This window comes from Scyliorhinus torazame, chromosome 20, assembly GCF_047496885.1.
Source record: "Scyliorhinus torazame isolate Kashiwa2021f chromosome 20, sScyTor2.1, whole genome shotgun sequence".
Classification (NCBI taxonomy): domain Eukaryota; kingdom Metazoa; phylum Chordata; class Chondrichthyes; order Carcharhiniformes; family Scyliorhinidae; genus Scyliorhinus; species Scyliorhinus torazame.
Window position 1 is genome coordinate 2,070,388 of NC_092726.1, and position 15,000 is coordinate 2,085,387.

At 53.0% G+C, this 15,000-nt stretch overlaps 1 protein-coding gene across 1 annotated transcript in view; it reads right to left on the bottom strand.

Moving 5' to 3' along the window:
- Window positions 1-15,000, bottom strand: part of LOC140396817 (adhesion G protein-coupled receptor A2-like) — a 300,618-nt gene that overhangs the window by 3,825 nt on the left and 281,793 nt on the right. The window contains 7 exon segments of the mRNA XM_072485571.1: window positions 1-4,177; window positions 4,180-5,159; window positions 7,451-7,540; window positions 8,652-8,797; window positions 9,354-9,477; window positions 10,311-10,438; window positions 11,882-12,090. The exon segment at window positions 1-4,177 is cut by the window's left edge and continues 3,825 nt beyond it. Coding sequence (XP_072341672.1) covers window positions 3,999-4,177; window positions 4,180-5,159; window positions 7,451-7,540; window positions 8,652-8,797; window positions 9,354-9,477; window positions 10,311-10,438; window positions 11,882-12,090 — 1,856 coding nt within the window. The 3' untranslated portion in view covers window positions 1-3,998.

The following is a 15,000-nucleotide window of genomic DNA, read 5'->3' on the forward strand; positions in this document are numbered from 1 at the left end:
GTCACCAAGTGGTGGACGGAGGAACCTGTCTCCAGGGCTGCTTGCAACACGCCACACAACGCACAAAACCGTTTATAGATACAGTGCAACGAACAGGATGAAGGATTATGTCATAAACACATTTTAAATCAACACGCACGGTTCTCATTCTTAATCTATGTCTCGCTAAGATTTATATATCTCTTTGGCACTTGTTGAATCATAATATTCTTAAGGCAAAATGGGCACGGGTAAAGAATCCATGCTGTGAGTGCAAAGTTTCTGCACGGCACACACTCTAACTCTGGTAAGAGAGGGCGGATAGCTCTGGATTAGTGCAGCAGACAAGTGATCCATCAGTCAAGTGCATCAGCAGCCCCCTCCCGATCTTTAACAGGCAAAAACCCTTTGCATATTCTTCCCAGAGCATCGCAATGCACAGGTGGGGGAATGTCCCCTTCAGTTAACAATACATATATTTGAAAATGCCTCCAATAACATGTTTTTAAAAAAAAAAGACAAGAAAGAATCCTGGAGATTAAAGTCAATGAATGAATGATGTCAGATTTTGATCCCGCCAAGGACGATGACGTTACGGGGGCAAGGGCTGTTCAATGATGGGTTGTTAGGTTTAGGACTGGGTGAGCTGCTGGGTAAGACAAAGGGTGACCACTGGCTTCCATTACTGGCCAGTAACACCCACACCGCCTGCTCGGTCCTGGGCCAGTCATTTCCTGGACCACTCGGCCGTGCATTGAAGCTCGTTCAGTCCTGAGCCTGCAATCAGAGATCCGCCCAGCTTGAGGCAAATCTGTGATGCTAAACAACCGGGGGGATTGGGAACAGCATTCAGATACAACGCCAAACTCTGGAATCACTTCGGATCACAGGCAGCAAAGGAACCTTCAATAAATAATGAGGACAGACACTGATCTGGCAGAAGTGATTCGCACTGTATTTCACTGAAATCTGAGAGCGGGCGTACGGGATGTGTTGGGGTTCGCGATGCTAAATTGCCCCTTCGTGTCCAACGGTTAGGCGGGGTTACGTGGATAGGGTGGGTGAGTGGGCCTAGTGTCATGGAAATGTCCCTTTAAGAACTTTGTTTGTCTTCTCAAATGGCTGCGGTGATGTCACTGTGTGGGTGGAGCTGGGCTGTGGCTCTGAGCTTTAGTTTCGGTTTAGACAATTGGAAGCTGTATTCAGACTGCAGGGATCTTGGAGTCTCTCTCTCTCTGCATGTTAAAAAGGTGTCTCCAGATCGCTTCATAACCTCAAAGTAATAACTGTGTTCTGGAAGCAATTCAAACCTACTGCTTTGTGGGAAAAGGGTTTGTCTGATTTATGGATGTTGTTACTTGAGTGAAATGGTAAAGGGAAGTTATTAAAGGTTAAATATAAAGTACTGTAGCTGTGTGGGGGATTTATGTTTGTAGTTGATAAAATGCTTACTGTGTGTGTTTATAAAATGTTAGCTGAATTCGTAGAATAAGCCCACATGCATTTTTTTTTTTACTTTTAAAAATAAATTTAAAGTACCCAATTATTTTTTTCCAATTAAGGGGCAATTTAGCGTGGCCAATTCACCTCGCCTGCACATCTTTGGGTTGTGGGGGTCAGACCCACGCAGACACGGGGAGAATGTGTAAACTCCACACGGACAGTGACCCAGGACCGGGATTTGATCCCGGAGGCAGCAATGCTAACCACTGAGCCACCGTGCTGCCCTAGCCCACATGCATAACACCTTGTGCTCCTCATCGCTAAAATCTATAAACAGTTATAGGTCAGGTGAGCTCCATGATATACTTTGGTGTGCTCTAAACCTTGGCCCACAACACTGGGTAGGGCGCTCTTTCAGAGGGTTGGTGCAGACTCGACGGGCCAAATGGCCTCCTTCTGCATTGTAGGGATTCCGTGATCATCGACTCCACTTTGACGCTGAAACAACAATCTGGGATAAGGTTGCATAGGGAGAGGAGAGAGACGCACGCATTGGTCACCTGCACTTGTGCGGGAGACGGGTGACCTGTTCTGTCTGCGGGAGATGCACATCTCTGGGAATGGACTGGGAAGGTGGTGTTCCAACATGACAGTGTGCGGTGCAAGGGAGCACACCGGGGAACGAGGAACTTTAGAAGCAACATCTGTATAAACTGCTCCACAGGGTAGGGCTGCTTTACTGTGTCAGCGGCACCATGGTTATTTCCCTTTCTCCTTTGTTTAGGATGTGGGCGTCACTGGGCCAGCATTCGTTGCTCATCCCGAATTGCCCTCGAATTGAGTGGCTCTCTGGACTGCTTCAGAGGGTAGTTCAGGATCAGCCACATTGTGGTGGGTCTGGTAGACCAGACTGGGTAAGGACGGCAGATTTCCTCAACTGAGGGACATCAGTCAGCCAGATGGGTTTATAGCACAATCGACGCAGGTTCACAGGCACCATGACTGAGGTTAGCTTTATATTCCAGAGTTATTCATTGAATTTAATTACACAGAATAGTAACTGAGACTTGCTGTTCTTGTTTTTAGACACAGAATGTACGACATAGGGAGATGGACTGCTCAACTGACCAGGTCTACACCAGTGACATGAGCCCCCCTCACATGCCCCCTCCTCTCTCCCTATCGGTCCTTCCTTCCGGGAAAAGTGGGAATTTTAATGTGATCTACCCATGCTCCCCGGGAGCCCCACTATTCCTGACAGCACATTGGAAGTTGGGAATTCCCCAAACTCCTGGCAGTTTCATTGGTAAGTTTCAGAAGAGCTCCTGCCTATAGAAGGCGACTCGAGTTGTTGTGTTCCTGCTTTGAGTGTGGGGTCTGTGTGTGGGATCGGGGGGGGGGGGGGGGGGGGGGGGGGGTGGGGGGTGGAATGTAATTAAAAGTGATCAAAACTGATCTAATTAGGTTTGCACGGGGGAAGTCGGGGGAAGGTAGGATTTTGAGGACAGGAACATTTTCACCCCCAATGGTGACCGAGTTAGGGACAGACATGAAACATGAAGGGGGTCGAAGAACGGGCGGCAGGCTCTCTGGGATAAAGGTGACATTGTTTTCGAAAGCATTCGGTCACCCCAACCACCAGAACGGAACCACAAACGTTGGGTTTGAGCCTCAGTCTGTGGGGCCTATCGTCCCTGTGAAGAGTATGTCCAGCTCCAGTCTCCGGCAGTGAGGTTCAGAGCTTTCCCAACCACACCCGGACTCCCACATTCTGGCAAAACAATAAGTGCTGAGGGAGGGCCGTTCCCGCTCACCTCAGAGACTGCTCCCATCAGACCTAAACCTGCCTGAGCAGCCAACTGTTCAGACACACACATTCATTCAGCATTTATCGAATATAAAAGATTATAAAGTGATTGTGAGAGGTGTCTGGAGTGTGCAGGCCCCAGGCCCGGGCAGGCCCCTCACCCACAGCAGGCCCCAGGCCCGGGCAGGCCCCTCACCCACAGCAGGCCCCAGGCCCGGGCAGGCCCCTCACCCACAGCAAGCCCCAGGCCCAGGGCAGGCCCCTCACCCACAGCAGGCCCCAGGCCCAGGGCAGGCCCCTCACCCACAGCAGGCCCCAGGCCCAGGCACGCCTCTCACCCACAGCAAGCCCCAGGCCCGGGCAGGCCCCTCACCCACAGCAGGCCCCAGGCCCGGGCAGGCCCCTCACCCACAGCAGGCCCCAGGCCCGGGCAGGCCCCTCACCCACAGCAAGCCCCAGGCCCGGGCAGGCCCCTCACCCACAGCAAGCCCCAGGCCCAGGGCAGGCCCCTCACCCACAGCAAGCCCCAGGCCCAGGGCAGGCCCCCTCACCCACAGCAGGCCCCAGGCCCAGGGCAGGCCCCTCACCCACAGCAGGCCCGGCAGGTCCCTCACCCACAGTTTTTTGGCGGTTAAACAAAGAGCTTGCTACAAACAAGGCTCATTTTGGTGCATTTCTTCTTTGAAGTGATTCTGTTTTACTCCAGAATGAGAGCCTTCCTTTGGTTAAATGTTTGTTTGGAAACTTCCCTCTTTCGTGTCGGAATGGGCTACACAGTCGTTTCGCTTTTCCACAAGCTGGTGTTTATAGAGGGGTTTCCATCGGGGCCAAAGAGACTTATATCGTACTTGCTTCCCTTTAGCGAGCCATTTTGGTTGGCCATGTTGAGTGGGTAAGATCTCCTCTTGACGTCCTTCTCGAAGGGGCTGGGGTGTTTCAGGTTGTCCGGCTGGAGCTGCATTGCAGGACTCTGCCAGGGCCTTGGTGGGGGCTGCTAGTGTCACTCCCCTCCGAGGGGGTGGCGCTGGCCTCTTGCTGGCCAGCCCCTCCCCCTGCGCCGCCCCCGCTCAGCTGACTGGCCCGGCTACTCGGGCAGCTCTCCGGCTGGCTGCCGTTCTCGCTGGAGGCTGCCTCCGAGGCGGCCCCCCTCAGGGCTTTTAGCCGGTGGTGCTTGCCGTCCCGGTGCCGCTTAGTCCTGGCTTTGTGGCTGCGGCTGGCCCCCGGCCCGCTGTGCCCGCACGGCTGGACCTCCGTCGTGTCCGGTTCGGGCTCGTCGCAGAGCGAAGTCGATTTGGGGCTGTAGTCCCTTTGGTTGAGGGCGGCCTGGAGGTTGGTCACCTTGCACTGCCCAGCGACGGAGTGGTTGCTGCCAAGTGTGGACGACCTGTTGGAATGCGGGGCCTCAGGATTGCAGCCTGGCAGCCACAGCTGGGGACCCTGGCTCCCGACAGGACCAGGGGCGGCCGGGCGGTTGCAGGGTAACCAGGGCCTGCAGACGTCCTGCCGCTTCAGGCAGTGATGGATCGACACCAAGAGGCCCAGGCCGACCGCGGCCACCCCGTACAGGCAGCTGAACAAGACACTGAAAGACTGTCCCTGGGAGACGGCGAGAGCCCCGAAGATCCAGAGGGCCACAAAGAGGAACTGGGTAGATATCAGCGCCCAGAGCTGAGCTTCCAGGGAATACTCATTCTCGGTGGCCAGGGAGGGGCTCCCGGAGCTGCAGGAGGCTGATCCCGAGTCGGTTAGCTGGACCCCATTGGCCGCCAGCTGCTGGTCTCCCTCCGGCGAACCTTGACCTTCCGCCTTGCTCCGTGGGTAACAACGCAGATGCAGGGCAGCGCACAGGAAGTAAATCCAGCTGACAAGCACCGTGAATCCCGCTGGCACGTAGAACGCCCCCAGGCTTGGCTTCCAGGCCAACCAGCAGCTTTAGAGAGTGGAAGAAAGACAACAGTTAATATATTTGTCCCAGAAATGCAGGCCATGGGGATATATACATATATAATTAGACACCTTATATATGGGGTGCCCTCCACAATATCTCTTTCCTCTAAATACAGCAATGGTGAGTGCGCCGCATGAGTGTCCCTCCCTCCCTCATCTCAGCGGGTCACAAGGTTGAAATGGGGCTTGTTCACTGACCCTGAATAAATACATTTATTACACTCTGAATATTTCATAACGAGTTATAGAAAATGCTGACTTGTTTATATATTAATAAAACTATCAACTTCAAATGCTTAAAAACAAATTAATCTTTACACTCTGGACGCTGCGGGAGCGCACGGCTCCCACCGTCAATGTTGTGAGCAATGAGGGCGGCGCAGTGGTTAGCACTGCTGCCTCACGACGCCGAGGACTCGGGTTCAAACCCGGCCCCAGGTCCATTCTCCCCGTGTCTGCGTGGGTCTCCCCCCCCCCCCCAACAACCCAACGATGTACAGGTTGGTGGATTGGCCACGCTAAATTGCCCCTGAATTGGAATAAAAAGAATTGGATATTCTAAAAATGTGAGGCAATCAGCAGGCCCCTCACTTCACTCGCCCTGGCTTCACGTGCAAATCACTTCAGTCAAACCGGTCGGGAAGAAAACGACAGGGACGGGACTCAGCGGAACGTGGAAACCCTGCACGGTCAACAACATGTCTTGTAGGCCGCACTCAGATCCCTGATGGGATGCACCTGGATCGCAGGCCACAGGTTGTCCGTCACTGGACTAGATGCCTCCCCACTGTCACCCACTCTTAGCCCCACCCATGTGCACCCACTTTGCAATAATAGAAGCTGACATCATGACCATTCAGTCCATCATGAACTCTCTCGACCTTCGATCTCATTCGTCCCACTCTTCCCTCAGCCCTGCAAACGGCTTTCCAAGTATTTATCCAACTCCCTCCTGAGCCAGTCTACTTCCACCGTGCCTGCAGGCAGCAAGTTCTCCACCACAACAAGTGGCTGCCTGAATGGAGAGGGGTCAGTGATCCTGGAGGATTCTGGACCAGGAGGGAAGGGAACTCGCCCCCAAACAGCAGCGAGGTTCAAGAAGGCAGCTCACCACCACCCTCGCCAGGGCAATTGGGGATGGGCTGGCACATCGCATGACAGAATTAACTGAGGCACTGCTGGGCCGGGAGCGATTGGGGTCAGCAAGCACAGGGAGAGATGAACATAACGTGCATGAGTCAGGAGACAGATAGCAGACTTTTGTTCCTGTTCTTTGAAAATTCATTCAGAGGACATGGACACCGCTGACAAGGCCAGCATTTACTGCCCATCCCTAATTGCCCTTGAACTGAGTGACTTGCTGACTGTGCGGCACGGTGGCACAGTGGTTAGCTCTGTTGCTTCACAGCTCCAGGGACCCGGTTCGATTCCCGGCTTGGGTCACTGTCTGTGCGGAGTCTGCACGTTCTCCCCGTGTCTGCGTGGGTTTCGTCCGGGGGCTCCGGTTTCCTACCACAAGTCCCGAAAGACGTGCTGTTAGGTGAATTGGACATTCTGAATTCTCCCTCTGTACCCGAACAGGCTCCGGAATGTGGCGACTAGGGGATTTTCACAGTAACTTCGTTGCAGTGTTAATGTAAGCCTACTTGTGACAATATTAAAGATTATTGTTCCTCATGAGGGAGATTGTCAGCCACATCGCTGTGGGTCTGGAGTCACATGTAGGCCAGACCAGGTAAGGGCGGCAGATTTCCTTCCCTGAAGGACCTTAGTGAACCAGGCAGATTTCCGACCCTGCACAGCTTTAGGTTGTGGGGGCGAGACCCACGCAGACACGGGGAGAATGTGCAAACTCCACACGGACAGTGACCCAGAGGCGGGATCGAACCCGGGACCTCGGCGCATCACCCCGGGTCTGTGCATTACTGGTCCGGTGACGATACCGCTCCGCGACATGCCAGTCCGCTGTTTGCAGAGTGAAAGGTCAGCATTGGGATGTTACAACGTTGACTGCATCGGTTCAGCGGTTGGAAAGCACTTCGTGATGTGTGGCGGTTGTGAAATATATAAAATACAAAGACTATCTTCATTTGGAATGGACCGAATTACAATTACAGGAGCTCGTTTTTAATCCTGGTACAAAAAGAAAAACTTAACGATCCATTCAAAGGAAGAGAGTTTGCATTTGGAAAAGTGCAAAACCAATAATGGTTGGATCTGAGTTCACACATTCCACTCCTCAAACAGACAGCTGGTCCTTGGCTGGATACTCACTAAGGGGTGTAGTCGCTGTAATTGTGAAGGTTGACCGCTGCAGTGATCCCACATATAATGAGGGGGATGCCTCCAGCAATGAGATAAAACCTGCATGGAAAAAGGCAACAGGTTGGTGATGCAGACTGAGCCTCCCACACGCACCGCACACACGGCGACTGTGCACACACGGCACCAGCAGCTTCAACAGGAGGACGGCAAGGTCATACAGGAGGTCGCAGTGAGGCCAAACCCCAGGTTCGAAAGCCAGGAAGTTACAGTCAGAAGAAAAACCGAGGGCCACGAGGATTGAGCCACACACAATGTTCGAGGATTTGATACAGAGTTTGAGCAGAAGATGGTACGATGGACTTTTAATGTCAATAATATTGGCACCTCACGATGAGGAAGAGAGGGTTGACAGCATTTTTGGAGAGTTATTGATGAAAATGTTATCAATCAGATAACGAAAGGTTACAATGTGGAGAGAGGTCGGTTGGCGAGAGAGACTTTTTCTTGTGATCTAACTAGGAGGGTGGGAAAGGTGTCAGAAGAGGACTCAAGCCATTGGCCAACGTCCAAGCTGAGAGAGAACGAGAGTTCTTGAGATAATAATAACTTCTTCTTACTCTTTGCAAGAAGACGATTGACTGACCGCACCAGTTAACATGGGGATGACCAAATGACTACGGGTAGCAGCAGCAGATTGGTGGGCTGTTAATAGATCTGAAGAAAGCGTCTTTGAAGAATATAGAGGAACGTGATCGTGTTGGTCCCACTGACAGGCGGGGCAAGGTGGGGGTGGACTGATTCAGCTCTCGCACAGGTGGAGGCCTGGACAAAGTGTCCAACCTGAAATCCTGGGACAGTGTGGGACTGGATGGGGAACAGAAAGAAAATCAGAAGTGGTGAGTCAATGGAGGAAGAGTGAGAGGGTCAGCTTCCAACAGCACAGGGAAGGAAATCAAGAGGAAAGCAGATAGCCAATGGTCTCACTAAGAGGTGATAGTCTCTCGGTCCTTTGGAAGGATGTGACAATCTCTCATTTGATAGGGAACGGCACAATATTTAAAACATTCAGATGTTCACTGACCAGATTCCTTTCCTGTAACGATTCAGATCAACACTCACAAAGTGATTCAGAAATATCTGAAACCACGAGTGTGAAGACTTTATCCTGGCTGAGGAATCGGCCAGTTCATTACAAAGTGCCACATGGTACCTGAGCATTGGACGCTGGGCTGGGGGGGGCAACTCCAGTTCCTGCTGTCGCTGGACCTTCTGCGTCACCTCCTTGTAAATAACTCTCGCCGACACTCCGACCCACAGCAGGGTGGAAAGGGATGAGTAATGGAGAACAATGCCAATCTGTGGAGAGGAGGGGAGTGAGGTTACTGGAGACACCTGGAGCTGAAGGCGAATGGTTCACGACATCGGCCGATGGAGCGGTCAGACAGCAAGAAAGAAAGATGCTGAGGTCCACACAAAGAACCTGTGTTTCTGGAACACCTTTCACAACCTCGGGATGTCCCACAGCATCTCCTATGACAATGTAGGAAGCAGGGCAGCCAGTGCACAGCAAGCTCCCACAGACACCGGGGTGAGAATGACCACACAAGACATTTTAGCGATGTTGATTAAGGGATAAATATTGGGTTGGGTACCAGAGAAACCTCTGCTTCTCTTTGAAGTAGTACCAGGGGATCTTTTACGTCCAGTTGAGAGGACGCAAGAACGTCCTGAAGACTGGTCCTAGACTCGAAACGTTAACTGGGTTTTCTTTCCACAGAAGCTCCCAGGCCAGCCGAGGCTTTTGGTGCCGTGTTTGCGGGACACAAATGGAGATTGCAAGGCTGATGGTTTGTGCAGGTCAGTGCCACACAGACAGCTCAATTCAGAAACTCCGTCTGGGATGTACACTCACCACTTGGCAGATCAGACCGTACTCTGTGCGGTTGATACCCCCGGCGAACACAGCACACGTCATAGAGATGTGAAACCAGAGGTTCAGCAACATGTGCCAATTCTTCCTGGAGATTCGGATGGTGCTGGAATAAGCAGCAAGGTTATGATATTAAGTCACACATGGAAACAGAGCACTTTTATCAACCCCCCCTCCCCCAACCGGCCGTCCTTACCGGGCCAGACCGGGTAAGGGTGGCAGATTTCCTTCCCTAAAGAGGCATCAGTGAAGCAGCTGGGTTTTTTCAACAATCGATGATCGCTTCACAGCCACTGTTACTGAGACTAGCTTTATCCCCCAGATTTACTCATTGAATTAAAGTTCCGCAGCTGCTGTGGGATTGGAACCCCTGTCCCCAGAGCATTAGCCTCTAGATTACTAATCCAGTCATTACTACGACGTCACCCCCGAAATAGTCCAGCCTGCACTAGATTTCTGACACATTTGCAATGGGGGACAATGGCTTATCTCAGACTGGCAATGTCCTTTACTCTCTAATGTTGCCGATGCAGTGCGGCGCATGGGGAGGGCACCAAGGTGGCTGCCTCGACGAATCTTCTGGAAGGACAGGGGAAGGGAGGTAGATCCCCTCTACCCAGACCAACATGGGCCTTTGGAAGAATGGTACCAGTTTCCCAGGCCTCAAGCCTCTCCTAAGATCCTGGGCTACCAAGCCTCCTTCCGTGCGGAGAGCTTTGCGGAACCTTCCAGCGGGAAGGTGCTCCTGGGAGTAACAGGGTGCAAGTGGCAGGTTCAATGTCGAGCCAGTCCAGGCTGCAAGGAGGCTGGCGTGGGGCACAGGCGCGGGCATGCAGTAGTTGGGCGCAATGGCCTGTTTGTGCACTGCACCTTCTCTGTAACCTCATTACAACCATTGTCTGCTCTGGCCTTGGCACACGGGGGCAGTTGGTAACTTACTTGTGCTTCAGGATGTAGGTAATGATGGCGGAGAAGAGGCAGAGTAAGAGAACAACAGTGCAGGTGTAGATTATAGGGTGCATAGCCTGCATGTTGCCGTGAACTGGGATAGACCGGTTACTTATTTTCTGTAAGGAAAATATAATGAAGGGATAAATGAGACAATGAAATGCAATGTAAACCTCCGCTTTCTTTTGCATTAATCTGGCAAAGACTGATATCTATTCTCCCTCACTAGTTGAGGTGGTTAAGCACCTTCTTAAACCCCTGCAGCCCATGCCACGAAGGAGCCGTTTGCTTGTGAGGACCAGGAACGTAACCCGTGTAGTCGGAACAGCCGAATGCCATTCAGCCCCTCAATCCTGACCCACCACTCAGTTCAATCACTGCCGATTTCTTGGTTTACCCCATCTACCAGTCTTGGCTCTGTCTCTCTTCATCCCCTTCCCAACAGAAACCTCAGTTTTAATCAATCCTCAAACTCCACAGCTCGCCGGCGGAGAGTGTTCCAGATTCCTAGCAGCCTGTATGTAAGGGAGTGCTCTCTGACATCACCCCCAGCAACCTGGCTCCAATTCGAAGCTGATGTTGCCTATCTGCACTTTGACACCTGACACAATAGCTTCCGTCACCTTTAGCACCTCCCGCTTAAACACACGCTCAGCTACTGAACTCAAATGCCAATGAAAGATTGGTGGTATATATCTGAACTGTCATCACAGAGAAGCAGAGGCTGCTCTCACCTTCGAGAGAGAGAGGGAGAGAGAGCTGACTGGTGGTGATTGAACCACACCTCAGGCGAGGGGCGAGGTTGAGAAGGCGGGACCTTCGTGGAAAACCTCAGCCGGTACGGGGATTGAACCCCCGCTGCTGGCCTCACCAACCAGCCGTCTGGCCCACTGAGTCTCATAACTTACTATTCCATGAATAACAACGCAGAGATATATTTAATCTTCATCAGTGTCACCAGTGGGCTTACATTAACACTGCAATGAAGTTACTGTGAAAAGCCCCTAGTCGCCACATTCCGGCGCCTGTTCGGGGACACAGAGGGAGAATTCAGAATGACCAATTCACTTAACAGCACGTCTTTCGGGACTTGTGGGAGGAAACCGGAGCACCCGGAGGAATCCCACGCACACACGGGGAGAATGTGCAGACTCCACACAGACAGTGACCCAAGCCGGGAATCGAACCCGGGTCCCAGGCGCTGTGAAGCCACAGTGCTAACCACTGTGACACCGTGCCTCCCAGCTGGTGGTGGGGCTTGAGCAGGTTACAAAGATGGGGAGGAGTGAGGCCATGCAGGGTTTTGGGAGAATTGTAATATTGAAATGAAGGCGTTCCCAGAGGAGGAGCCAATCCACAATCACAGATGGGCGTGCTTGCTGGCGAGTTCGGATATGGGCTTCGGGATTAGCTGATCAATAATCTCAGGCGGGATGCGAAGATTTAAACAAGGGAGCCCCACACATTAGCCTCTGCGATAGAATGACAAAATCCCAAACATGTTCTCCTCGCTCTGTGCTGACGGTGTACCAATGATGCCCACATTCCCAGCGTCTCCTTACCTTCAGCACAGCGACGTTCCTGAATTGGTGGCACCACAGGGTGGTGATGTTAACCTTGACGTGTGCTATTTGGCATCCTCCTGCTTGCCAGCCTCCCAAGCCATCGAGGAGGTCAAAATCCCAATGGGCTGCCACCTGGTCTTCACCTAACTGCCCGTGTCGGAGAGACACCAGGATGGGGTCAGCGGTCTCGCTCACACCACAACCATCTGAACAGCACCAACACAGAAGGGAAAAAGAACCCAAATTATCCGTTACATTAGCCACAAGACCAACCAATCAGCAGCTTCTCCTGGTCCCACAACCCTGGCCACAACCGAACCGGACCGACCATACGCCCGCCTTGGCTGATCTATTCCCCCCTCCCCACGGGAGCTCAAACACTTCCTGACACTCAGCCTCGATTAACTTAGTCTCGGCCGTGTGTCAGTGCAGAACGGTCAGGGAGTCAGGTTGCTTCAGCGAGTTCTACATTTAAATCTCGGAGACACTTCCTATTGAAATAACGAGCATCCGACACGACTGACTGAATTTGTTTGTTTCACTGACTGTTGCAAATAGTCCCGTCGGGAGTTTCTCCAGCTATAAATCAGGAGCTGACAGAGTGTCTGGATCAGTGTATCAGGCAGAGCCAGTGCCTGTGACAGAAATAGATATCATTGCTCAATAAAATGCAACGCGCGATCATTCTGCAGATACAAGACATTTACTACCCGGTGTGGCAGCTGTTGGAATGCCTGGGAAGTACAGGAGCTTGTTGGTAAATAGGTGACTGGCTGACGCTCAGAGACATAGATACATAGAGAATAGGAGCAGGAGGAGGCCTTTTGGCCCTTCGAGCTGCTCCGCCATTCATCACCATCATGGCTGATCATCCAACTCAATAGCCTGATCCTGCTTTCTCCCCATAGCCTTCGATCCCATTCTCCCCAAGTGCTATATCCAGCCGCCTCTTGAATATATTCAAAGTTTTAGCATCAACTACTTCCTGTGGTAGTGAATTCCACAGGCTCACCTCTCTTTGTGTGAAGAAATGTCTCCTCATCTCTGTCCGAAATGGTTTACCCAGAATCCTCAGATTGACCCCTGGTTCTGGACACACCCATCATTGGTAACATCTTCCCCGCATCTACCCTGTCCAGTCCCGTTAGAATTTTATAAATCTCTATGAGATCCCCCCTCATTCTTCTGAACTCCAGCGAGAACAATCCTAACCGAGTCAATCTCTCCTCACATGACAGTCCCGCCATCCCAGGAATCAGTCTGGTAAACCTTCGCTGCACTCCCTCGAGAGCAAGAACATCCTTCCTCAGAGAAGGAGACCAAAACTGCCACAATATTCCAGGTGTGGCCTCACCAAGGACTTTAACCTTTTCTTTATTTCAGGTTCTGGCCTTGCGTCTCAGGCATTACTTATGTTTGTGTCCTTTCTGTTCCAGATTCACATCAGTCACCGTTCCTTCTTCATCACTACACCAGCTTTCGTTTCTGCCTTTTACTCAGTCAGAGTCTCCCTGCTTCACAATGATTAAATTGAAGGTGTGGCTTGATTGAGCCCTGAGCTCGAGGCAGAGAGGCGGTGGATTCAACGTCCCCCAGGCTGATCGTCCCCGTGTGACACTGAGGGAATGCTGCACTTCCCGAGGTGCAGCCTCCCGGTGTGACACTGAGGGAATGCTGCCCTTCCCGAGGTGCAGCCTCCCCGTGCGACACTGAGGGAATGCTGCCCTTCCCGAGGTGCAGCCTCCCAGTGTGACACTGAGGGAATGCTGCCCTTCCCGAGGTGCAGCCTCCCGGTGCGACACTGAGGGAATGCTGCCCTTCCCGAGGTGCAGCCTCCCAGTGCGACACTGAGGGAATGCTGCCCTTCCCGAGGTGCAGCCTCCCAGTGTGACACTGAGGGAATGCTGCCCTTCCCGAGGTGCAGCCTCCCGGTGCGGCACTGAGGGAATGCTGCCCTTCCCGAGGTGCAGCCTCCCCGTGCGACACTGAGGGAATGCTGCCCTTCCCGAGGTGCAGCCTCCCGGTGCGACACTGAGGGAATGCTGCCCTTCCCGAGGTGCAGCCTCCCAGTGCGACACTGAGGGAATGCTGCCCTTCCCGAGGTGCAGCCTCCCCGTGCGACACTGAGGGAATGCTGCCCTTCCCGAGGTGCAGCCTCCCAGTGCGACACTGAGGGAATGCTGCCCTTCCCGAGGTGCAGCCTCCCAGTGTGACACTGAGGGAATGCTGCCCTTCCCGAGGTGCAGCCTCCCAGTGTGACACTGAGGGAATGCTGCCCTTCCCGAGGTGCAGCCTCCCAGCGTGACACTGAGGGAATGCTGCCCTTCCCGAGGTGCAGCCTCCCGGTGTGACACTGAGGGAATGCTGCCCTTCCCGACGTGCAGCCTCCCAGTGCAGCACTGAGGGAATGCTGCCCTTCCCGAGGTGCAGCCTCCCAGTGCGACACTGAGGGAATGCTGCCCTTCCCGAGGTGCAGCCTCCCGGTGTGACACTGAGGGAATGCTGCCCTTCCCGAGGTGCAGCCTCCCCGTGCGACACTGAGGGAATGCTGCCCTTCCCGAGGTGCAGCCTCCCAGTGTGACACTGAGGGAATGCTGCCCTTCCCGAGGTGTAGCCTCCCAGTGCGGCACTGAGGGAATGCTGCCCTTCCCGAGGTGCAGCCTCCCAGTGTGACACTGAGGGAATGCTGCCCTTCCCGAGGTGCAGCCTCCCGGTGCGACACTGAGGGAATGCTGCCCTTCCCGAGGTGCAGCCTCCCGGTGTGACACTGAGGGAATGCTGCCCTTCCCGAGGTGCAGCCTCCCAGTGTGACACTGAGGGAATGCTGCCCTTCCCGAGGTGCAGCCTCCCAGTGTGACACTGAGGGAATGCTGCCACCGTACCGCCCCAACAGATCCCATCACTGTGCGATGCATCATGTTATACCATTCACCCCGTAAAATGCTGATTGACCAGGAAATATAGTGAATAGCACAGTTTAGTGTGTCTTATAACTGGACAATTACAGTTACATTTTCCCCAAAACATTTTGTAAATTTCCCCTGGGAGTCAGATTGCTTCAAAGCCTCACACCAGTAATTAACCATCTCCCAGATAACGCATTTCCCATGGTGAGA